This window comes from Oratosquilla oratoria, chromosome 44, assembly GCF_046742065.1.
Source record: "Oratosquilla oratoria isolate Oo_2021 chromosome 44, ASM4674206v1, whole genome shotgun sequence".
In the NCBI taxonomy this organism is placed as follows: Eukaryota; Metazoa; Arthropoda; class Malacostraca; order Stomatopoda; family Squillidae; genus Oratosquilla; species Oratosquilla oratoria.
The window spans coordinates 16,695,825-16,722,651 of NC_134820.1; the positions used below are offsets into that span (position 1 = coordinate 16,695,825).

A 26,827-nucleotide genomic window follows, 5' to 3' on the forward strand; every position below is an offset into this window, starting at 1 on the left:
GTACTATAGTACCACTATAGTAGTAATAGAGTTACTTATACTAGTTTTACTCTAGTACAAGTAGTACTAGGAGTACTCTAGTAGTACTAGAAGTACTATAGTAGTACTATAGTACTAGTAGTACTCTAGTACTAGTAGTGCTCTGTTAGTACTAGGCTTATGAAGTAGTACTTGTACTCTAGTAGTACTAGTAGTACTAGTACTCTATTAGTACTAGGAGTACTATAGTACTAGTAATACTCTAGTAGTACTAGGAGTATTCTAGTAGTTCTAGGAGTACTATAGTAGTACTAGGAGTACTTAAGTACTAGTAATACTCTAATAGTACAAGGAGTACTCTAGTAGTACTAGTAGTACTCTAGTAGTATTTACACTAGTACTCTAGTAGCACTTGTACTAGTACTCTAGTAGTACTAGTAGTACTCAAATAGTATTAGTATTACTGTAGTTGTACTAGTACTATAGTAGTACTAGTAGTACTCTAGTAGTACTAGTAGAACTAGGAGTACTATAATAGAAGTACTATAGTACTAGTACTCTACTATTAGTAGTACTCTAGTAGTACTACGAGTATTCTAGTAGTAGTATTACTGTAGTAGTACTAGGAGTACTCTAGAAGTACTAGTATAACTCTTGTAGTACTCTAGTAGTAATATAGTACTAGTAGTACTCTAGTAGTAGTAGTACTATAGTTCGAGTAGTACTCTAGTAGTACTATAGTAGAACTAGAATTACGTAAGTACTACTAGGAGTACTATAGTTCTTGTAGTACTAGAATTACTATAGTACTAGAAGTACTACAGTTGTACTAGATGTACTACAGCAGTACTACTACCCTGCTACTATAGTAGTACTAGTTACAAGTACTAGACTAGTACTAGAGAACTAGAATATTACTATAGTAGTAGTAGAGTACTACAGTGTTACTAGAGTTAGTAGTACTATAGTACTAGTAGTATTCTAGTAGTACTAGGTGTACTCTAGTACTACTAGGAGTACTCTCGTAGTACTAACAGTACTCTAGTAGGACTAGTAGTACTCTAGTACTAGTAGTACTCTAGTACTACTATTACTCTAGTACTAGTAGTCCTGTAGTAGTACCAGGAGCACTCTAGTAGTACCAGGAGTATTATTGTAGTACTAGTATATTAGCACTAGTACTATAGTACTAGTAATACTCTAGGAGTAGTACTTTTACTACTAGTATTAGAAGTACTACAGTAGTAATACAACAGTACTATAGTAGTACTTGTAGTACTAGAGTTACTAGTACTATAGTAGTACTATACTTGTACTAGAGTAGTACTAGAGTTAGTAGAACTATAGTACTAGTTAGTTATATAGTAGTACTAGAGTTAGTAGACTAGAGTTAGTACTATAGTAGTACTAGAGTTAGTAGAACTAAAGTAGTACTAGAGTTAGTTGAACTATAGTAGTACTAGAGTTAGTAGTACTAGTAGTACTAGAGTTAGTAGTACTAGACTAGTACTATAGTACTAGTAGTACTATAATAGTAATAGGAGTACTATAGTACTAGTAATACTTTAGTACTAGTAGTACAAGAGTAGTACTAGTAGTACTAATATAGTACTAGTTTTATAGTAGGAATAGTACTAGTTCTCTAGTAGTACTCTAGTAGTACTACTAGTACTCTAGTAGTAATACTAGTACTCTAGTACAAGTACTCTAGTACTAGTAGTACTCTAGTACTAGTAGTACTCTAGTACTATTATTCTGGTACTAGTACTCTGCTACTGTAGTACTCTAGTAGTAGTACTCTAGTAGTATAAGTACTCTAGTGGTACTAGAATTACTATAGTACTACTATGAGCACTATAATACTACTACTATAATAGTACTATGAGTACTATAGTAGCACTATGAGTACTATAGTAATACTATGAGTACTATAGTAGTACTATGAGTTCTATAGTAGTACTAGTACTATAGTACTAGGAGTACTATAGTACTAATAGTACTATAGTAGTACTAGGAGTACTATAGTAGTACTAGTACTATAGTAGTACTAGTACTATAGTAGTACTAGTACTATAGTAGTACTAGTACTATAGTAGTACTAGTACTATAGTAGTACTAGTACTATAGTAGTACTAGTACTATAGTAGTACTAGTACTATAGTAGTACTAGTACTATAGTAATACAAGTACTATAGTAGTACTAGTACTATAGTAGTACTAGTATTACTATAGTACTTGTACTATAGTAGTACTAGTACTTTAGTAGTACTAGTACTATAGTGGTACTACTATAGTTTTAGTAGTTTTTATAGTACTAGTAGTACTCTAGAAGTACTAGTAGTACTTGTACTAGTTGTACTAGTTTTTGTAGTACTAGTAGTACTACGGTAGTATTACTATAGTACTGCTATATTAGTACTAGTAATAGAGTTACTATTACTAGACTTGTACTAGAGCACTGCTAGAGTACTACTATAGTAGTACTGGAGTTAGTAGTACTATAATACTAGTAGTACTCCTGTAGTGCTACTATATTACTAGTTCTCTAGTAGCACTAGTACAAGAGTAGTACTATAGTAGTACTGGAGTTAGTAGTACTATAGTACTAGTACTATAGTACTAGTAGTACTCTTGTACTACTACTACTATAGTACTAGTAGTACTCTAGTAGTAGTAGGGGTACCCTAGTAGTATTAGGAGTACTATATTAGTAATACGAGTGTTATAGTTCTATATTAATAGTACAGTAGTATTAAAGTATTCTAGTACTAGTAGTACTCTAGTTCTAGTAGTACTGTAGTAGTACTAGTACTCTAGTAGTACTAGTTATCTAGTAGTACTAGTACTGTAGTACTAGTAGTGCTCTAGTACTAGTACTCTGGTACTGTAGTACTCTAGTAGTAGTAGTACTCTATTAGTATTATGAGTACTCTAGTGGTACTAGGATTACTATAGTACTATTATGAGTACTATAGTACTACTATGAGTACTATAGTAGTACTAGGAGTACTATAGTAGTACTAGGAGTACTATAGTAGTACTAGGACTATAGTAGTACTAGGACTATAGTAGTACTAGGACTATAGTAGTACTAGGACTATAGTAGTACTAGGACTATAGTAGTACTAGGACTATAGTAGTACTAGGACTATAGTAGTACTAGGACTATAGTAGTACTAGGACTATAGTACAAGTAGTAATAGAGTTAGTAGTACTAGACTAGTACTATAGTACTAGTAGTACAAGAGTAGTACTAGTAGTACTAATATAGTACTAGTTCTATAGTAGGAATAGTACTAGTTCTATAGTAGTACTCTAGTTGTACTAGTTCTATAGTAGTACTCTAGTTGTACTAGTTCTCTAGTAGTATTCTTAGTACTCTAGTAGTAATACTAGTACTCTAGTACAAGTACTCTAGTACTAGTAGTACTCTAGTACTAGTAGTACTCTAGTACTACTCTGATACTGTAGTACTATAGTAGCACTAGGAGTACTATAGTAGCACTAGGAGTACTATAGTTGCACTAGGAGTACTATAGTGGCACTAGGAGTACTGTACAGCCACGTTGCAGAAAACGTGACTGACGACCTGACGCTCTCTGCCAGCATTGAGCTTGCTTGACCCGACCCAGCGTAATTACCTAATTACGCACCACAGGTAACTGGCCCACGAGTAGTATATACACCGGCTTCCGCCGTATGTAAAATCAGTTCACTCGTACCTTACAATAAAGGAGACGAACTCACCATAACCTCTTTCTCTTCGCCAAAAGTAGCATCGCTACAGTACTATAGTAGGACTAGGAGTACTATAGTACCACTAGGAGTACTATAGTAGCACTAGGAGTACTATAGTAGTACTACTATAGTACTAGTAGTACTATAGTACTAGTAGTACTCTAGAAGTACTAGTAGTACTTGTAGTACTAGTAGTACTTGTAGTACTTGTAGTACTAGTAGTACTTGTAGTACAAGTAGTTTTTGTAGTACTAAAAGTACTACAGTAGTATTAGTAGTACTAGTAGTACTACAGTAGTACTACTATAGTACTGCTATATTAGTACTAGTAATAGAGTTACTATTACTAAACTAGTACTAGAGTACTACTATAGTAGTACTGGAGTTAGTAGTACTATAGTACTAGTAGTACTCTTGTACTAGTGCTACTATAGTACTAGTAGTACTCTAGTAGTAATAGTAGTAGGAGTACTCTAGTAGTACTAGGAGTACTACATTAGTACTAGGAGTTTTATTGTACTATAGTACTAGAAAACTAGTACTAGGAGTACTCTAGTAGTCCTAGTAGTTCTCTAGTAGTGCTAGTAATAGTACTAGTATTACACTAGTAGTATTCTAACAGTACTAGTAATACTCTAGTAGTAATCGTAGTATTAGGAGTAATATAGTAGTATTATAGTACTAGTAGTACTCTAGTACTAGTAGTGCTCTAGTAGTACTAGTAGTGCTCTAGTAGTACTCTAGTACTGTAGTAGTAATAGGAGTACCATAGTAGTACTAGCAGTACTAGGAGTACTAGTAGTACTAGGGGTACTAGTAGTACTAGTGGTACTTTAGTAACACTTGTAGTACTAAAAGTACTACAGTAGTACTAGGAGTACTATAGTAGTACAAGAAGTACTACAGTAGTACTAGTACTACTTCAGTACATAATTACTAGTAGTAGAGTACTACTATAGTAGTACTATAAAAGTAGTATAGCAGGACTAGAGTTATTAGACTAGTAATAGAGTACTACTGGACTACTACTATAGTAGTACTAGAGTTAGTAGTACTACTAATAGTGCTACTAAAGTACTAGTAGTACTCTAGTACTAGTGGTACTCTAGCACTAGTAGTACTATAGTAGTACTAGGAGTACTATAGTACTAGTACTACTCTAGTAGTACTAGGGGTACTCTAGTAGTACTAGGAAAACTCTAGTAGTACTCTAGTAGTACTAAAAGTACTCTAGTAGTACTTGGAGTACTATATTAGTACTATAATACTAGTACTCTAGTACTAGAATTATAGTAGTACTAGGAGTACTCATGTAGTACTACGAGTACTCTAGTAGTACTAGTAATACTCTAGTAGTACTAGGAGTACTCTAGTAGTATTAGGAGTATTTAAGTAGTACTAGGAGTACTCTAGTAGTACTAGGAGTACTCTAGTAGTACTAATAGCACTCTAGTAGTACTACTACACAAGTAGTACTAGTACTCTAGTAGTACTAGTAATACTCTGGTAGTACTAGTACTCTAATAGTACTTGAACTCTAGTAGTACTAGTACTCTAGTACTAGTAGTACTCTAGTACTACAAGTACTCTAGGAGTACTCTAGTAATAGTAGTACTCTAGTAGTACTAATATTACTTTAGTTGTAATTGTTTTCCATTAGTACTAGTAGTATTCTATTAGTACTAGTAGTAATAGGAGTGCTCTAGTAGTACTAGGAGTACTCTAGTAGTACTAGGAGTACTATAGTAGTATAGTAGTAATAGGAGTACTATAGTAGTACTAGGAGTACTATATTAGTACTAGGAATATTATGAGCCAAGATGGGAAGGAGGGAGGAGTGGTGGTGAGTGGGAGTGGAGTGGGTGGGAGGAGTGGAATGGGTGGGAGTGGAATTATGTCTTTTGATTTTGGCTACCTCCCTTGTAAGGGGGAAAGAGTCCTTGGTATATGTATGTATATATGATGTATATCCACCAAGTTGGTCTGACCAACGTATGTGTGTATGTTTGATTAATTACCATGGTCTTGGATCACGTACTGGACTCGTGATCGACAGGTACTGTATTACCCTCCCGGATGAGAGCTCAGAGCTCACATGCCCTGATCTATAGATAATACTTTAACCTTTCACACCCACACATGAAACTCCATGTGTGTGTGTGTGTGTGTGTGCGTGCGTGTGCACACTCTCGTGAGTGTAAAGAAGACACCGTGAGGGTTGGTAACTTACCACTGGAGGAAGCGTAGATGTCCTCACAGCGTCCTTCCGGGATCTTGGCAAGTCCTATGAACAGGTCTGTCTCCGGACGGCAGCCTGTAAGGGTGGAGGGAGTGGGGGAGGCATGGGGGAGGGCTCGTACAGTGGGAGAAAAGTCCTTCACTCTTCTGAACTTAACTATTCAAATATGGCTTCCACATATTCTAACAGTAACAGTAAATAAGAATAATATTCCAAAACAATAAATAAGAATAAATAAATAAAATATGAGATAAATGATTGGTTAAAATTATTACATTCATTTTATTAAGATTTCTGTTTGAATAGTTAAATTCAGGAAGGGCGATTTTGATCTTGTCTTCCATTGTACAAACATTCAACCTTATTATTTTGGAGGTAAACAGTCAGAGAAGTATCCTCCTTTTTTAAAGTCAGCCCTGTAACTCGTCAAAAAGAGTCGTTTTCTATGAACGGCTGGGAACTATAGAGAACGTACCCATGTACAATCAGGTTGAATGCCATTGTACACTTGAGATATACAAAGGGTAGCCGAGATGTGGGCAAAGCAACACCACACAGCGGGGCAACGGGAGTGGAGGACGATGCAATGCACATTGATTAATTGGGGCAAGGGCAACGGAGGCAAAGACCTTGATGTTATGGGCATCCTTACAGAAACCACAACATAAATGCTTACAAATTCTGCCATCAACATCTACTACTTTTACGCATTTGTTAACAAACAACACCATAACTATATACGTCCATATTCACTCTCTACCTATTTATCCATTGACAAAAATATGACAATTGTTTATGAGTAAAAGTAAAATAATTTTGCTGAAAATTTGTAAATGTTTACTTATGTGGTTTTCGGACGAAAGCAATGAAGCTGTACTACATTTACATTACGCGGGCACGCTGAGCAACAGCCTAAGGGCTTAGAGTTGTACTGGGACCACAATGCTAATGTATTTATGTTATGACTTACCATCAATAAATAAACACAACTAAACTGAGTATCAGTGTTGATTTTTATGTGCTGTACCGCATGATTTTAATGTTTAAACACAATTTTTTTTGGAAGTACATGTATGTTTATTTTTCAACGAATATGTATATTCTTAATCCTGTGAGTGATTGTATAAGTTGGAGGGTACCAATACTTTCAATGCTCTGCCGGGGAGAGAGAGGGGGGCATAAAGCTTTTAAAAGAGCTCAGATTTCGTCTCACAGTTCAGATTTCGTTTCACAGCCAATAATCGTATCTCCAAGAGATTGAGGGGTAGCTGACCATACCCACTCTCTTACTGGGTGTGCTTGCCCTACTTTATATACTGAAATGTTACTGAGATATTCATCATTTTTCAGTTTCTTGCCACTGAATTTATTCAAAGTTACAGAACCCACGAGGAGACTGTAGGTGCCCTTTGTTAAGATCTTTGTCCATTGCCCTACAAAGGTTAGGGTACTCTCCCACTAAGGGTGGGTAGATCGTTAGTAGTTACTCAAACTCGGGGGAACACAAAACAGTTTAAGCACACTTATTATAAGAACACCACAAGGAAGGCCAACATGAAGAGAAGTGAACGAAAAGCATGAAGAGAAGTCCGGCAGCTTTTGTCGGGCGAAAAGGAAACGAGCAAGGTAGAGAGACCACTAAGGTTAGGGCTGAGGCCAAGGAGAACATTGAGGCCAGCGTTAAGTGAGGCTGGGCAAGGCGATACGAAGGCCAAGGTGAGGCCAGGTTCGAAGGGTCTTGTGTTACCTGCGTTGGGCTGAGCGGGACGTGGGGGACTAAAGTCACATGGGTTGAACTGCACTGGTTGGCTGCTGGGCCGCTTCTTCCCGCCGCTTCCTCCTCCTCCTCCTCCTCCCTCGCCGCTTCCATCTCCACCTCCCCCGCCTCTGTTTTCTTCACCACCTCCGCTGGCGCCGTCACCGCTCTCTCGCACTTCCTGGAATGGTACAGTGGTATAAGTGACTCAGCAATGACAAAGAATCCAGACACCTTTCCATAATGAGGTTGGATTAAAAAAAAAAAAAAAAGTGGGGGAGGGAGGGTTATGTCTCTATACACAGAACACCTGTTCTGAGAACAAGTACCCATGGCTGCCCTACAACATCATCGGCTTTCTTTATGGAAAACGTTTACTTCAGTTAAGGGTTTTGTTCCAGGTGGAGGGACGTTTTACTCCACAAAGAGAATATATACTGAGTGAACGAACGCCTAAGAAAAAGTTCATATTTAACTGCAGAAACGGCACAACAGAGATCGAAACATTTTAGTTTCTGAGTGTGGTTCACATATGATACTTGACCGCATCATTCTGAAATGTTGTCATTTCTGTGGTAGACCGCATTTTCCACACACACACACACACACACACACACACACACACACACACACACACACACACACACACACACATACAAACACACACACATACAAACACACACACATACAAACACACACATGCACACACAAACACAAACACACACACACACACACACACACACACACACGATTTTGAGGTTAGGCATGATAAATTGGAGAGTAGAAGACGGGATCAAACGAGCGTTACTCCTTTCCTGTATACTACAATTATGTAAACACACACACACACACACACACACACACACACACACACACACACACATCCGCAACGCACACACACACACGCACGCGCACACACATTTTGTTTTTGAATATTTAATCATATACACCCTTTAAAGATGTCTTTACAAGTGCTATCTTTAGTATCAAAACATTCTTAAGTGTGCAAATAACTTGTTTAATTGGTTTGTATGTACTTTAACATTAGCAGTCATGGGGAAAGGATGAGATGTAAACATACACACACGCACACACACACACACACACACACACACACACACACACACACACACACACACGCACACACACACACACAAACACACACTCTCTCTCTCTTTCTCTCTTTCGGGAGGGAAACAGCTGTCGATCATGAGTCTAACACGTGATCCAAGACCGTGGTGAATCACACACACACACACACACACACACACACACACACACACACACACACACACACACACACACACACACACACACACACACACACACACACACAAGGACACACGCGTGTACACATTCTGTAAGGCAAAGGAACTCATAGAATGAAATGTTTATTTTCGTGTGTGGTAATGAAAGAAAACAAATCTCTCTCTCCTTAGTCTGACGTTCCCAACCTCTTTCATATCTTGCACGAAAATTCCGTAACAAACACTTTGATCCACCTAAGGCCCGGCATCCCCGGATGAATAGGATCGTTTGGTGGCAGCTAGGATATATTCAATGGCATTAAAGGCGGAGCATGCCGACAGGAGACCTTTTGATCCATATCTAGGTCGGATGCAAAAAAAAAAAAAAAAAAAAAAAAAAAAAAAAAATGTTAATAATAAATTAAAACTATAATAATGTAAAAATAACAAATAAAATACATAAATAAAAAGAGGTTAAACCAAGGTTTCGTTTTGTTCTTGATTCCAGGTTCACTTCTCAAGTGATACAGTGACTTTGATTTTGTTTCTCTTTCTTTATTTGGCTCTTACTCCCGCCCCCCCTTATCCTAGTCCTAGTTCTCCAACTCCTTCCTTCTCTCTCTCTCTCTCTCTCCTTTCTCTCTCCCTTCTCCTCTCTCTCTCTACGTATTAGCCCTTAAAGACTGTTGTCGCCCTCTATATATTTTCTCTCTCTCTGTTTCTCTCCTTCTTTCTACCGTGTTAGCCTTTTAAAGAATATAGTCTCCCTCTATATATTTCACTCTACCTCACTATAGATAATTGTACACACACACACACACACACACACACACACACACACACACACACACACACACACACACACACACACACACACACACACACACGTACAAAAAATAAACCAAACGTTTCTTTTGTAGGTAACAATCATCAATGCCTAGTGGTCAAAGGCACCGTTATCGGAAGCCTTCCCTAACGCCTACAGAGCCTAAAGTCTTCCTTCAACTCAGTTGAGAACCCTCACCCAGACGCCCTGGACAAGCACCCCCCACCCCCAACCTTCATGATTACCTTTGTGGGCAGTCGATCTCGAAGAGTGACAGAGACACTTCGAGGGAACTTCAGGTCCTCGTCTTCGGGGCTCAATGAGATGTCGAGGCCGCAAATGTGGTTCTCGCCTCCTCTTCCCCCTTCCCCTCCTCCTCCTTCTCCAACACCACCCCCACAACCGCCCACGCCGCTGTGGGCGTGGTGGCAGTTGCCATCCAGGCAAGAGTAGTCCAGGATCAGCCCATCCAGCTGGTAGTCGTACTCGGGGCCGTAGCTCTGACAGTCACACTCCGAGTCGAGGTCGTGGATTAGCTTGGCCTGTGAGGGGAAGAGAAATCGGTGGAGACGTTGACAAAGGAAGGGGGAGGGGGGTGAAGAAGGGGAGAGGGGAGGGGGGAGGGGGGTGAAGAAGGGGAGAGGGGAGGGGGGGAGGGGGGTGTAGGAGAGGGGAATGGGCATTACGATCTGGACAGGTACGGTGGCCTTCGGAGGTCACCGACTATCTTGAGAATGAAAGAAAAGCCACGCCTACCTTGCTTTGTGTAAAGTGTATTGAACTGTGTATTAGATTCCCTTTACGAACTATTTTGAAAAAAGAAAAAACAAAATTTCTTAAAGGGGCCTCGAGTGAGAAAGGAGACATAGGGAGCTTCCGCCAACCTAAAAAAAAAAAAAAAAAAAAAAAAAAAAATTCTGTTATGCTTTATACCTTCACAGAGACTTGATGTCTATCCGTGCAGCTGGTTTTAGTACCACTGCAGGTGGTCCTGCTCCCACTGCAGTTACTACGACAGCTGGTTTTGCTCCGTGGGTGGGGGGAGGGGGGGAGACGGACAAAGGGCGATGGGGAAAAATACATCAAAGGGTTCTACCGATTTAGTAACAACTGGCCTTTGCTCTCCCTCTCTCTCTCCCTCTCTCTCTCTCTCTCTCTCTCTCTCTCTCTCTCTCTCTCTCTCCGCATTTTTATCACAATCCTTCTGACAACCCACCCGTACATGACGACGATTCTAACGCATTAAATTATTTTGTTACAGTGGTACCATACCAACATCACCGCCGCCATCACCACCACAAAGCGGGCAACACGCCAACACTGTGGAAGGTCATCAGGTCTATAGGAACTCATCCCCCCCTCCCCCCGCGCGTGACATCCCCCCTCCCCCCTCATCCCTCCCATGCAGATCTGGCAACAAAGGGCAGACAGACAGACAGACAGGCAGAGCGGCGATCTGAGGTTACGTTTCCACAGTCAAAGGAAGGAGGGTATTTCGTATATCTTTATTATCATTATTATCGTTTTCGTTGTTATTGGTATTAGTAATTGTTACTGTTACTATCATTGAGCATTATTAATACTATTATTATTATTATAATTGCCATTGTCACTATCAATAATATTGTTATTGTGGTTATTGTAATTATCATTGTTAATGTTATTATAAGCATTACTATTACCATTATTATTACTATCATCATCATCATCAATCATCAGCATCATCATCGTCATCATCATCATCATCATCATCATCATCATCATCATCATCATCATCATCATCATCATCATCATCATCATCATCATCATCATCATCATCATCATCAATCATCAGCATCATCATCATCATCATCATTATTATTATCGTTATAGTTATTATAGCTTCTATCTATTTATCTATCTATCTATTTATTCATTTATTTACTTTTTTTTGAATTTCAGAGAGGCCAAAGGGCATGGCGAGATATTTTCCAGTCTTGCTCTGGGCACGGCGCCACGCGATTTTATTCAGCCGGAGGACGTGACTGGAAGAAAACGGGATCTTTATCCTGCACCCCCCCTAAGGCTCATTTCACACGTATCGACTTTTCGCCGTGCGCTATCCACGACACGACGTCGTGCTCTCAAAAAACCATGGGTGTCTGCGGATGCTTTTATACGTCACGACCACGTGTGAAGGCGTCTATAGATGCCCATGGTTATTTGATAGTACGACGTCGTGTCGTGGACGGCGCATAGCGAAAAATCGATACGTGTGAAACGAGCCTTAGTTTTCTCTCTCTCTCTCTCTCTCTTTCTCTCTCTCCTCTCTCTCTCCACTTGATGAATCATGCTACCTGGTTTCCCATAACACAGTTAAATCCTCACTCCAATTCCAATACCCCCTCATCTCTTCCAAAAAGGGGATTTTCTCTTTATCTCCTCTCTTCCCCTCTTTCACGTCCATTCTTCCCCTTCTCCCCCTCTTCCCCTAACTCCTTTTCCTCTCAATTGCCTTTATCTCTTGATAATGCCTTCCTGCCCCTACTTCTCCAACTCCTCTTCCTCTCTCCCTCATCCACTCCTCTAACACCTCCTCACCCTCCTCTAGCCCCTACTCCCCCTCTCCCTCATTCTCTACTTCCTTCTCCCTCATTTACTTAATAAGTTAATGTTCTTTTCGTCATAACAATGGATGGGGGAGGGGGAGGGAGAGGGGAAGGGGATAAGCTCGCTGTCGAATCACTCTCATTTATCTTCAGCTCTTATCAACTCGTGGTAATACTCTTCTTCAGATCTTTTCCTCTGATATAATATGTTTCCAGAGTCTTCATGATTACTTTCAGTCTCAAAGACTATATATGTAGGGTCTTAAAGACTATTTTCAGGGTATCAAAGACTATATATAAAGGGTTTTAAAGATTATTTTCAGGGTATCAAAGACTATATTTTCAGTCTCAAAGCTTTTATTTTCAGGGTTTAAATGATTATATTTGTAGGGTCTCCAAAACTATAGTTTTAGGGTCCAAAAGACTATTTTCAGTCTCAAAGCTTATAGCTTCAATTTCCGGGGTGTCAAAGAATATATCCTTAGTTTCAAAGACTATATTTTCATGGCTAAAATGACTACATATTCATTCTCAAAGACTGAGGCTTAACGAAATCGTGATCGCAAATGACTTGGGGATCTGCTTCTTCGACGGGTCTTCCTCCTTCAGGATGGTTCTTGAAGTTTCTCTGACCCAATGGTTCACAACCAGTGGTCCATGGACCCCCTGGGGGGTCCAACGAGCTCCTGGTGGGTCCACAAGTCAAAAACTAGTGGTAGTTAGTGGGTGCTTAGTGATCTAATTAAGTGTTGAAGAAGTCTCAGCGAAGTTGAAGAACAGCACTTCATAAGTATGGGGGATACGTGACGAGAAACAAGTTGAGGAATCACCCCCATCATTAAGGTGATGGAATTCCCATATTTTGTTCCTACCAAGTACAGGTGATACCGTCTTGAACTTATGACCAGGTGGTCGTGAGTTCGATTATTGGGATCCACTATGGGCTTGCTACGTTGGTTCTCAATCGCCCTGGCCAAGCGGGGACGCGACCCGAAGTCGGCCTTAAAAAAAGTGTCTCGCCGCAACTGGCAGGGCTTTGCTCTTCCAAGGGTTTCTCACTTCCCACTGCGTGGGAGGGAGAGTTTTGAGTAGGGGAGGGGGACTCCTGGTTGAAAGGGACTTCGACCGACCGAGACCCTTTTGAGGGTCACCACATAGGTGAATTGAATCGCCTGTACTTGATCATAATATAATAGAAAAAGTATGCCATCGTTTTCAGGGGGTCTAATAGGTCCATAACCTCTTTACTCGCTGCAGCGTTAATTACTCATTCATTTTTTTTCATTCGATCGGGAGTTTGTGGATGTTTACTTCCCTTTTTCGTTCATCGAGCTTCGTTTCCCATTTGCTTTCGTTCACCCAGACGCCTTTAATAATTCGACCAATTTTTGCAGCAGGGGACGAAACTTTTTGATTGTCTCTTCATCCATTCAGAGCTTTTTCTTCCAGATCGGGCAAAAGAGAAAGTCTTATTGAAAGAAGTCTTTTTCCATTTCCAGAAAATCCTTCGCTTCCATACCCCGACTGGAGCGGAAGATTCTGGTGCCTTTGTGACAAAGACTCTTGAGCGAGTGCCAGAATATGTGGATTTCACTGCCATGAGTATGAACATGGGTCCCACAGGCTACGGTGGAGGCCAAAAGCCTTCAAGTCCGCTACGATCGTGAATGCCACAGGCTCCAGGTGACCCAACACTGTAACCTTGAAAGACATTGGAGACAAAAAGCCTTCAAGTCCGCTAAGATCCTGAGTGCCACAGTCTCTAGGTGACCCAACACTGTAACCTTGAAAGACATTGGAGACCAAAAGCCTTCAAGTCCGCTACGACCTCAGTGCCACAGGCTATAGGTGACCCAACACTGTAACCTTGAAAGGCAGAGGGGACCAAAAGCCTTCAAGTTCGCTACGATCCTGAGTGCCACAGGCTCTAGGTGACCCAACACTGTAACCTTGAAAGACAGTGGGGACCAAAAGCCTTCAAGTCCGCTACGATCCTGAGTGCCACAGGCTCTAGGTGACCCAACACTGTAACCTTGGAAGACAGTGGGGACCAAAAGCCTTCAAGCCCGCTACGATCCTGAGTGCCACAGGCTATAGGTGATCCAACACGGTAACCTTGAAAGACAGTGGGGACCAAAATCCTTGAAGTCCGCTACGATCCAGAGTGCTACAGGCTATGAGTGACCCAACACCTTGGAAGAAAGTGGGGACCAAAAGCCTTCAAGTTCGCTACGACCTCAGTGCCACAGGCTCTAGGTGACCCAACACTGTAAATTTGAAAGACAGTGGGGACCAAAAGCCTTCAAGTCCGCTACGATCCTGAGTGCCACAGGCTATAGGCGACCCAACACTGTAACCTTGAAAGACAATGGGGACCAAAAGCCTTCAAGTTCGCTACGATCCTGAGTGCCACAGGCTATAGGTGACCCAACAATGTAACCTTAAAGGACAGTAGGGACCAAAAGCCTTGAAGTTCGCTACGATCCTGAGTGCCACAGGCTATAGGTAACCCAACACTGTAACCTTGAAAGACAGTGGGGACCAAAAGCCTTCAAGTCCGCTACGATCCTGAGTGCCACAGGCTCTAGGTGACCCAACACTGTAACCTTGAAAGACAGTGGGGACCAAAAGCCTTCAAGTTCGCTACGATCCTGAGTGCCACAGGCTATAGGTGACCCAACACTGTAACCTTGAGAGGCAGTGGAGACCAAAAGCCTTCAAGTTCGCTACGATCCTGAGTGCCACAGCCTGTAGGTGACCCAACACTGTAACCTTGAAAGATAGTGGGGACCAAAAGCCTTCAAGTTCGCTACGATCCTGAGTGCCACAGGCTATGAGTGACCCAACACTGTAACCTTGAAACCCAGAGGATGTAGAGATGAAAGCCATAGGCCACAGAAGGTCTAATTACTTGTATAACTACCACACACTGCAGATACGAGTGTCAATGTCTACAGGCACAAAGTAACACATGCTGCAACTGGTAGATGACTCTGTGCATGTGTTCCTATCACGATAGGGACAGGTGTCAAAGGTTAGGAATGGCACTGCAGCTGCGTACGTGTCATTCTTCGTAAACAGCTGTAATTGCTCATTTGTGATCGGTAGGGTTTGTGCTCTTCCTCTTCCTACTCCTCTCTTCCTTTTTCTTCCTCCTCTTTCTCCTCCTCGTTTTTCCTCTATTTTTCCTCTTCCTCCTCCTCTTCTCTCTCACTTTCTTTTCTTGCTCCTTTTCTTCCTCCTATTTCTCCTCTTCTTCGTTTTCCTCTATTTCCCTTTTTCCCCCTTCCTCCTCCTCCTCCTCCTCCTCTTCTCTCTCATTTTTTTTATTGCTCCGTTCCCTTCTCCTCTTTCTCCTCTTCCTCGTTTTACTCCATTTTTCTTCTTCTTCCTCCTCTTCTCTCCCCATCTTTTCTTACTCTTTTTACTCCTCCTCTTTCTTCTCTTTCTCGTCTTCCTTTATTTTCCTTTTCTTCTTTCTCCTCCTCTTTCTTCTCTTCCTTGTCTTCTTCCATTTTCATTCTTCCTCCTTTTGTTCCTTTTCCTCCTCCTCTTTCTTCTCTTTCTCGTTTTCCTCCATTTTTATTCTTCCTCTCCTTCCTCTTTCTTCTCTTCCTCGTCTTCCTCCATTTTCCTTTGTCCTCCTCCTTTTGTTCCTTTTCCTCCTCCTTTATATGGAATACCCAATGCATAAATTGCATGCAGTCATTATCTTAATAGCTTAATGACACCCCTATGGACCAGGGGCACGTAGCATTCCTTTACGAATGGAGATTTATCTCCAATCAAGAAAAGGATGCTCATCATTTTTTTAATCCGTCTCACTCCCGCCTCAGACTTCCTTCGAGGCTACAAGCGCCTCTTGTCTTCATTCTCGAACATATTCGTTAAATCCGTTACATAAACTTCCCCGGACAATTCGTTAAATCCGTTACATAGACTTACCCGGACACTTTCAGTTCCGGGAACTCTCCTCGCCGCACACCGGAGGCGTGGGAGACCATCCGGAGTTCCGCGATCCGGAACGCCGCCGGACCCCTCGACTCCACTTCCGGAAACGTCAGGGCCATCGAGTCCGTTCCAGCGAACCCTTAAAGGGTCATCCAAGGTGGCACAGTGCCATTCAGGAAGTTTGGGGTCCATTAGCCTCTCAGGGGATGTCGCCCCCCCTCCCCCGCCTTCCCTCCCCCCTTTTATAGGGAATGGGGGGAGTTCCTATTCATTCTGGAAACTGGTTATGGGTTTGGGGGGATAAGGGGGTTAAAGGGAGAGTGGGTGTAAACTTCGAGGTTAAAGGGAGGATACTAAGTCGGGTTATTTGGGAGTGGGGGTTAATGTCTTGGGGGGCTTTCGGGATGGGGAGGAGCTGTGGAGTCACGCCAAAGAAGAAGAAGAAGAAATTATTTTTTCCATTCGTTTTAAAGAATTGGTCTTTTTTTGAGTCCTTTTCTGTGTCCTCTGGCTTCCCTCTGATCCCAAACTAAGAAAAAAAAAGAATTCTTTGTCGGTTTTGTCCATTTCTTTCACGGTTCTGAATAACGCTATTGTGTGTGTGTGTGTGTGTGTGTGTGTGTGTGTGTGTGTGTGTGTGTGTGTGTGTGTGTGTGTGTGTGTGTGTGTGTGTGTGTGAGAGAGAGAGAGAGAGAGAGAGAGAGAGAGATTCACTATGGTCCTAGATTACGTGTTGGACTCGTGATCGACATCTATTTCCCTCCCGGATGAGAGCTCAAGCTCATTTGGCCCAATCTACAGGTAATGCTGTGCCTTACAGACACATGCACATACCTGACTCCTTGCCCACCAGAGGTGGAGTGACGGCTCGCAATGCAGCGATGCTATATTTTTTTTCCAACCCTGGGCAGCACTCGAACTCGGACAGCTGAATTTGTGGTCGAGAACGGTACAACTGTGCCGTCGTGTGATTCACCACGGTCTTGGATCACGTGTTGGACTCGTGATTGACAGCTATTACCCTTCCGGAAGAGAGCTCAGAGCTCATATATGACCGAGCTATGAGTACTGCTGTGACCTTACACGCACGAACACACCCAACTCCCCGCCTACGAGTTGGAGTAACGACTCGCTGCACAGCAATACTAAAGTAATTTCAACCCTGGGCGGGATTTGAACTCGGGCCACTGTAGCAGCGGTTGCGAACGCTACAACTGCGCCGTCAAGTCGCGTGTGCATGTATATATGTGTGTGTGTGTGTACAATGGATACAGTCTTACCAAGTTATATTAAGCCAAAGTTGTGAAATACTAAGGCTGTATCTTCCTTTTGGGGCTAGGTCTGTGGTCCTGCAGTGGATCCTCGATTTTTTTTTTCTTTTTTTCTTTTACAATCTCGTAGGCCATTAGTGAAATGCCTCCCTTATGTTTAGTGATATGTGTTTACATGTTTTCCATTGCCAATTATCTATTTATACATTTTATTTATTCAGTTATTTTTCTTCAGCATCCGACCTAGTTGTGGACCAAAAGGTCTCCAGTCGCCTTGCTCTTCCTTTGTAATCCTTTGTATCTTTCGACCTTTTTCCCCTTTCGCTTTCGCAAATATTCCATTCCCCCATTTTATAGTCTTCTGATTGTCTATTCTCAATTTTGCTAATTTATTTTGCCATTTTATTCTATTTTATCATTATATTCTACTTCATTTCTTATTATTCGTAATTCATTTTGCAGTGAAATGGATTTCTTTGTTCCAGATCTTGTATTCAAAGATTTCCAAGAATCTAACATTGTGTATGTGATAGTCTCCCTTCCCTCTCTCTACCTCCCCTGCCAAAAAATAAACGAATAAATGAATAAATAAAAATAAATAAATAAATAAAATAAATAAATAAACAAAAAATAAAATAAATAAATGAACAAATAGATAAAAATAAATAAATAAAAATAAATAAATAAACAAAATAAATAAAAATGAATAGACAAATAAACAAAATAGAATAAATAAATAGATAAAGATAAATAGATAAATAACAAAAATAGAACAAATAAATGAACAAATGAATAAAAACAAATAAATAAAAATAAATACATAAACAAATGAATAAGAATAAATAAACAAACAAATAAATAAAATAAATAAATAAATAAAGGCATCTTTGCTGTTTCGTTTAGGACTCAGTGGTTCTTAACCCCTGGGTCGCGACCCAAATTTGGGTCGCCAAGCCATTTTATTGGGTCGCTAAGGGTTTGCAGAAAATAATTATTTTTCCACTACAAATATATCATAATTATATACTGTATTTTTTTTCATATATCAATGTTAATTATATGTGCTACTTGTATTAATAAACATCCCAGCATGTAATTTTGTTTCTGTAACCCGCTTTTAAAAGCATAATCATATTACTTGTAAAGACAATTCGTACATCTATGTAGGCTTGGGTCGCGATGCTTGATTTGTGCATAATTTTGGGTCGCTGCCAAAAAAGGTTAAGAACCACTGTAACTTTAGGTAATAAACAGACAATTTTATTCCTTCTGAAGCTTTCCCCCATGAGAGGTGACGTCATAGGGGAGAAGAAAAATTGAACTTTTGGCTTATCTAGCGTGACAGTGACGTCACAATGACAAAACAATGACGTCATTGATATATATATATTTTTTCAATACCCTGAGGACCTTTCCTGATGGTGTAGGGGTCTGTGCCTTGTCGACCTGAAATTAGTTCAGGGTCTTTAGGGAAGTGATTCTGAAGCTGAAGTGCGCGTACACACACAAACACACGCACATACACACATACACACGGACACACACACACACATACAAAGTATTCCACTGTTACGATCACATCCATCCTTCGTCCAGTCAGCTGTCGATGCCGGAGCTGCTGCTGCTGCTGCTGCTGCTACGGTGATTGGAGCTGCAGCAGCTGCAGCAGCAGCTGTTCCAATCTGCAGCTTTGGATATCCATGGGTCTGACCTCCCTCCTGCCAATACGAATGCTCGCTCGCTATTCAACGCATCCGTGGACGTGCATTCCTTCACGGAGACAAAGGAACACATACCGGAGCTCGCACGCGCACGCACACAGTCTGAGAGAGAGAAAGAGAAAGATAGAGAGAGAAAGAGAGAGAGAGAGAGAGAGAGAGAGAGAGAGAGAGAGAGAGAGAGAGAGAGAGAGAGAGAGAGAGAGAGAGAGAGAGAGAGGAAGGAGGGGAAGGGAGGGAGGGAGGGAGGGAGAGAGAGATAGAGGGAAAGGGGGAGAGAGGGGGAAGTGAGAGAGACCAAGAGAAAAACAGAGGGAAAAAGAGAGAGAGGGAAAGGGAAAGAGAGAGAGGGGGAAAGAGAGAGAGAAGGAAAGAGATGGTGAGGGAAAGAGAGAGAGAAGGAAAGAGAGAGAGAGGGAAAGAGAGAGAGGGGCAAAGAGAGAGAGACAGAGAGAGGAAGAGATACAGAGATAGATAGATAGATAGAAAGAGAGAGAAGAGAGGAAACAGGAAGGGTTGGTAGAGAGGGGGATGGGAAGGGATAGATTGGGATGAAAGTGCTCTTTTGTTCTCAACTTCCTGAATCTTTAATCCGGCAACTTAACTACTTCTGAGCTTAATCACTTGAAAAGGGGGAAAGGGGGGGCGAAGCGTCCCCCTCCCCCTCTCCCCCTTCCACCACTACTGTCTTTTCCCTCTGTTTCCTGCCGGAGGCAACAGAAGCAACAAGGGAGTAGGGAAGAGTCCTTTGATGGATGATAAGTTAGAGAGAGAGAGAGAGAGAGAGAGAGAGAGAGAGAGAGAGAGAGAGAGAGAGAGAGAGAGAGAGAGAGAGAGAGAGAGAGAGGAGGAGAAGGGAGGGGTGGAGGGAGGGATAGATAGAGAGAGGGAAAGAGAGAAAGGGAGAGAGGGGGGTGTGAGAGATCGAGGGAAAGAGAGCGAGAGGGAAAGAGAGAGGGAGGAAAAGAGAGAGGTAAAGAGAGAGTGAGAGAGGGAAAGAGATGGAGAGGAAAGAGCGAGAGAGGCGGGAAAGAGAGGAAGAGGGGGAAAGAGAGGGAGGGAGAGAGAAAGGGAAAAAGGAGAGAGAGAGAGAGAGAGAGAGAGAGAAAGAGAGAGAGAAAGGGAAAAAGGAGAGAGGGAGAGAGAGAGAGAGAGAGAAAGAGAGAGAGAGAGAGAGAGAGAGAGAGAGAGAGAGAGAGAGATAGAGAGGGGGGCTGAAGACAAGACTTACGGATTTTACACACACACACACACACACAAACACACACACACACACACACACACACACACACACACACACACACATTCTCACGTTGTTTCACGGTTGTAGTGGGCTAGGGGTGGACCGAGTGAACGGGCACCTGGTTCGAGTCCTCTCACTCCTTCATAAACACAGGCACAAACCTTTAAAAACGTTGCTTAGCATATCTTTTGTCCTCCTACATTAGTTATTCTAAGAAACATTTCTACAAGTTAAAATCAGAAAACAGAAGAATCCCCTTCAGCTGAATGACGGAGCTATCGGGACTATTATGCCTACCCATTTCGTGAGACGTCCCCGTGAGTTCGTGAGACGTCCCCGTGAGTTCGTGAGAAGGGGACGTGGCCACACGAGCCGAGAGGACACCCGCGTGAGAGTGAAAATTTGTCTCTCGTCCCCCCCCATCCCCACAATGAGAGATTTTCCTCCTGAAATCAAAATCTCACACTTAAATCTCACCCTGCTTGGTCTCTCATTCGCTTAGTTTTGGGTTCGAATCTCGCAATCCTCTCCGATTCCCAGCAGTGACTGTTATTACCTGCTCCAATAGTCCCTAAAGCTTATAAATAGGGCAAAGATGACGGCTTCGGCCGCAGGTTCTCAGCGCCTCCTGGCGTAGGCTCCTCACCTTCTAAGAACAGTCTGAAGGGCGTCGTGTCGTCTTGCGATTTTATTACAACAAATTATACATTTATTCTGAGTGCCGTCAGGTGATTTAATTTGTCGACCGGACAAGCCAAAATGAGCCCATACACGATCCAATCTGGTCGAATCAGGCCAGATCCGTCTGGCGGCCTTAAGATCAGATCGTAGCGTGGATGGGGTTACTAAGGAGAACCTAATTCTTGGTATTATTTCACCTACTGTGTCCAAGTGTCGGTCACTGTCTTCTGTCTACCTAAGAGCATTATCAAACTGGGATATTTTTTCCCTCGACTTTTGGAGCAGATTTTCAGTCCTGGAGCAGAATCTCATATGCTGGAGAGAGAAAGAGAGAGAGAGAGAGAGAGAGAGAGAGAGAGAGAGAGAGAGAGAGAGAGAGAGAGAGAGAGAGAGAGAGAAAGAGAGGGAGAGAGAAATCCAGCATATCAAATGACATTCTATGTAATGTTGTTGAAAAAGAAAAAAAAATGCCATTGTGATTTTACGGCGGAAAAAGGGCTGGAGGTTGGCGGTACCGCCGATAAATCGGAGGTTGGTGGTAAAATAGCCCAGTGTGATAACCCCTTAACTGTGGTAATACACGATTATAATATGATTTATGAGACTTAATTACTCTTTTTTTTTTTTTTTTTCCTCCCCTTCTCCGGTTTGAGATGATGAGATTTGCTCCAGGAGTCTAGCTGGGGCTTTAGCCATCACCTTTGCCCCCTGTGCACAGATAGCTGAGTCTAGTGACCTAACTAGCTCAGGTAAGTTGTTTTGTTGTTTGCGCAATTGGTTTGATGGGTCGCTCTTTTGATGTGATCTAATTTTAGCGCGGTTGCAATATCTGTCGCGAACCTTTCTTTCTGATCCGCTTGTCCCATTGTTATTATCAATTGCGCCAATCTGCTATTTCTGTTTTATTTTTAATGGATGATTTGGCGGATCGCTCTTTTGACGTGATCTAATTTTGGCGCGCGGTTGCAATAACTACATTGAACCTCTCTATATGATTAGCCAGCATCCACGTTAATTGCGCGAAAATAACATCGATTTGTGACTGTCTCTCCTCTAATTCCCATACGCTTCCCTTCGCTTCGTCTGATATAAATTTCGCGTTTTTCCTTAATGAGGTAGAATTCTCCCCCTTTTCCTTCTTGATTGGAAATCTTCGTACGCGTTTCCTTCGCTTTCTTATCTGTCTCTCGTGTTCTTGTTTTTCTTTCTTGACTGGTAATCACTTTTGATTTCATTTGTGTTTCTAATTGGCATCGGGGTCTTCGTCAAATCAGATCTTCTTTAATTGTTAACTTCCTTTTTTTCCAAATATGTAATTTCTCTAAAATCGCCTTTCAATTTTACTTGTTAGTTTGGGCTAAGCAACATTTCTACTTTTATTATTATTTTAATCATTCATGATTTATTAATTGATTAATTTATTCACTTATCTATTAATTAATTATTATTTGTTATTCTTTAAAGAGATACTATCTTTGGCATTTTCTGTGGGACATGGTTGAAGAACCAGATTTATTTTGATGGATGTTTAACGAGGTCATGACCAGTTCATGGCCTCCCCCCCCCAAAAAAAAAAAAATACAATGGAAGGCATGAATATGATGGTGGCGACGACGATGATGGTGACGATGATGATGATGATCATGATCACAGTGGTGGTAGTGATGACGATGATGATGATAATGATGATGATGATTATGACGATGATGACGATGATTATGACGATGATGATGATGATGATGATGATAATGGTGGTCAAGATGAAGATGATGATTATGATGATGATGATGATAATGGTGGTCATGATGATGATGATGATTATGATGATGATGATGATAATGGTGGTCATGATGATGATGATGATAACGATGATGACGATGATAATGGTGGTCATGATGATGATGATGATGATGATGATGATGATGATGATGATGATGATGATGATGATGATGATGATGATGATGATGACAACGACGATGACATCATCGACGATGACCTTACCTGGTGACCTGAGGACGAGGCAGCCGTGACCACGACGAGGGAGTCTCTGCTACGCCCGTTCCCCGCGGGCGTGCCCGTCGTGCTGCTCCCGCCCGTCGTGACGGTCGTCACCGCGCCCGCACGCGTCACGCCGGGGCTGTCCGCGGGCGTGCTGCTTGCGTCGCTCTTCATACCTGTCGAAACAGAAAAGGGCGTCATTAGTTTTGGGTTGAGATAGAGGGAGAGGGAGAGAGAAGGAGAGAGAAAGAGAGAGAGAGGAGGGGGAGAGGGAGGGAGGGAGAGAGGGAGGGAGGGAGAGAGAGAGAGAGAGAGAGAGAGAGGTGACGGGGGAGAGGGAGAGAAAGAGGGAAAGAGGGGGAGAGGGAGAGGGAGAAAGACAGAGCAAGAGAGAGAGATAGATAGATAGAGAAAGAGGTGACGGGGGAGAGGGAGAGAGCAGGAGAGAGAGAGAGAGAGAGAGAGAGAGAGAGAGAGAGAGAGAGAGAGAGAGAGAGAGAGAGAGAGAGAGAGAGAGAGAGAGGTGACGGGGAAGAGGGAGAGAGGGGGAGAGGGGGAGGGAGAGAGAGAGAGCAAGAGAAAGGGAGATAGATAGATAGATAGATAGAGAGATAGAGAGATAGATAGAGAGAGAGAGAGAGAGAGAGAGAGAGAGAGAGAGAGAGAGAGAGAGCGAGAGAGAGAGGGAGAGAGATGGAGAGAGCTAGAGACAGGGGAAGAGAGACATATACAGTAGATAGATATATATATATAGAGAGAGAAAGAGAGAGAGAATTCACTCATACGTTGAGTACTACAAGACCAAAAGCATCTGCTCAACTCAGATGTTGCAGACCGAGACTCTGAGCGTCTTGCCATCACCGACCAACGATGACCGAGTCCAGGGATCGATCTGCTATTCCGTCGCGTGAGAGGACGCCATAGAGGGCGCTTAACCCGGAAGTTATGTATTGGTTAAGAAAGTCGAAGTCGAGATCGATGCAAATGAAGGAGAGGAGCTGTGAGTAATGTGTGTGCAATACGGGAGGACTTGGGCGTAGTATTCCATCAACAGTAACGCATAAGGTCGCTAGGGTTCTCTTAGCTTAGGCACAGGACCTTCCTCTGTGCTGAATGAAATGGTGTGACGGTAGCCAGAACAAAATATGTAAAGAGTGTCATCGTAGGAAGGTCGGGGTAAAACTATGAAGAAAAAATAGTGATAGTAGATGTACAGTAATAGTAACGGTGGTGTTAGTATAATAGTATTAGTAGTCATGGTAATGATAGTAATAGTACCATGTCTATTTCAGCGTCAGGATCTTTGAGGAATATGATCAGGAGAAATAGATACAGGGAGGCGACCTGACGTCGAAAGAAGAATAATTAGATAAATGATAAATAATAAATAATAAATAATAAGTAATAAGTAATAAATGATAAATAATGAATGATAAACAATAAATAATAAATAATAAATGATAGATAAAAAATAATTATAAATAAATAAATAAATAAATAAAAGCGGCTTACCACAACTGACAGGGCTTGCCCTATCAGGGGTTTTTCACTTCCCACTGCATGGTAGTGAGATAGGAAGGTGAGTGATAGGAACAAATATGTCAGAATTTATGATTATAGCAATACGGAATCATGTATAGTAAGAATAACTGGAACATTAATTTTGCTGTAGAACGATAGTTTACATTACCAGCAACAGCAAAAGCAGGAAGTGGTATGAACAAAAGCAGCAACAGCTCCAAGCAAGAACCATCGTTCTTTCTCATATCTGAAGAAAAGTCTTTTCTTTTAGAAAAAAGCCTTTTTTCAGTTCGCGTTTTCTGTCTGGCAAATATTGTTTGCTACGGAAAAAACAGACGCGTTTTGTGGCCGCAACGGAGGGTTTACAATAACCAGGGGAAGAATGTTTGGCAACAATGCAGTGGCAGTGATGGTGACTTGAAACCAAAGCAATATACTTCCAACTGTATTTGTCAGCAAACGCTAAAAATCACAGCACAACATGCAAAATACATCTTGTATGCAGTCCTATAATTGTGTGGATCATATGCATAATACACATAGTACATTACTTTTCATTTGAGAAATTAAAAAAGAGAAAGAACAAATTAAACACACACACACACACACACACACACACACACACACACACACACACACACACACACACACACACATATATATATATATATATATATATATATATATATTTATATAGAAAAATTCGCGAAGAAATGAATTTGGAAGATTCTATTGAATTTCCACGCTATTCTCGGGCTGAGCCCATGTATTGTACTCTCTTCTTTACAAAAAATAAAAATAAAAAGTAAATAAATGAAGAACAGATGAATAAAAGTAAATTAATAAACAGGTACCTTTGGATGGAGATTTCTTCTTGAAGCAATTAATCTTGAGCATTTTGATGAGCGTTCACCTCATTTTCAGGTGACGAAGGAGGAGGTGAAGCGAAGGTTACTTCGCTCACGAGGCCGTGGCGTCGGGGAAGCTTTCAGGTGGCGTGGGGGAGGTGCTTAGTAGTTGCTGGGAGGTGCTTAATAGGTGCCGGGAGGTGCTGTCAGGTGACGCTGCACCTCCACCCGACGTAGAAAGCCCTCCTCCACTTCACGACGCGGATACGGGGAAAGATGGACACGAGGAGGAGGAAGACGAGGAGGAGGAGGAGGAGGAAGAAGGGGAGGAAGACGAAGAGTATGTTGCGTTGGGTCTTTCTGGTTAAGCCTCCAATGACGTCACAAGCAGATCCGAAGAGGACATCTACTTTAACACGCACGCTACTGCATTCAGAAACCATTCCTGAAGTTTACATACTATTCCTCCAAGTTCAGGAGCCCTTCAGAAAGCTCCCACTCCGCCTCCGCCACGGCCTCTGGGCACCTTGGAACCGAGGGTGACCTGAGACGACCTGGGAATCCCCCGGGGGACCAAGACACTCATTCTTGTTTTCTTGTTGGTTCTCCTTGGTCGTGTGTTCTTCGTCTCGAACTCGGACTTCGTGTCCAGGAGGTAGTACCTTTGGTTTCCATTTATTTTAGGATTTTTCAATTAATACCGACCGTGCCATGGGGCACAAGCTCGTTGTTGAACGAAAAACCTTTAATCTGAAGATGAAAGGGCGGATAGGATAGACATAAAAAACAAAAAACAAAAACAAAAAACAGAATCTGTACAATTCGGAAATGTCCATCTCACGTCAGGCTCTGACGTCAATCAGCTGACAGCAGAATCCCATGATAAAGAGGTCAAGGCTATATCAAGTATTCCTTTTGTTTCTACAACGAACTTTGAAATTTCTGTTCTGGTCGATGCTGAGGGCTATGGGTACATTCACTCCCTGTGACTGCCCAAGCACCTAAGGCAAAGGTTTGGTCTAAGCCCATTCCTAAAAACAAAACAAAACAGGTAATTCCTTAAACTATTTACTATTGTGTAGCCTTTCCACCATGTCCTTCTCTCTCTCTCTCTCTCTCTCTCTCTCTCTCTCTCTCTCTCTCTCTCTCCCTTTTCTACTCGAGACGACCATTTCCTCCCTCTCTCAGAGTCCGCAGAATTCTGGGAACGATGTGGACATTGT

At 41.9% G+C, this 26,827-nt stretch overlaps 1 protein-coding gene across 3 annotated transcripts in view; it reads right to left on the reverse strand.

Annotated features, from left to right (window-relative positions):
- The window catches only part of LOC143022413 (uncharacterized), a 670,196-nt gene that overhangs the window by 43,488 nt on the left and 599,881 nt on the right, over positions 1-26,827 (reverse strand). For 2 of the 3 annotated variants that reach the window (XM_076180586.1, XM_076180585.1), the window contains exons 5-8: positions 23,239-23,411; positions 10,031-10,327; positions 7,704-7,893; positions 5,948-6,031 (exon numbers count right to left, since the gene is read on the reverse strand). In XM_076180586.1, coding sequence (XP_076036701.1) covers positions 5,948-6,031; positions 7,704-7,893; positions 10,031-10,327; positions 23,239-23,411 — 744 coding nt within the window. The remainder of the gene's footprint in view (positions 1-5,947; positions 6,032-7,703; positions 7,894-10,030; positions 10,328-23,238; positions 23,412-26,827) is intronic. The other variant, XM_076180587.1, reaches the window with a different exon arrangement.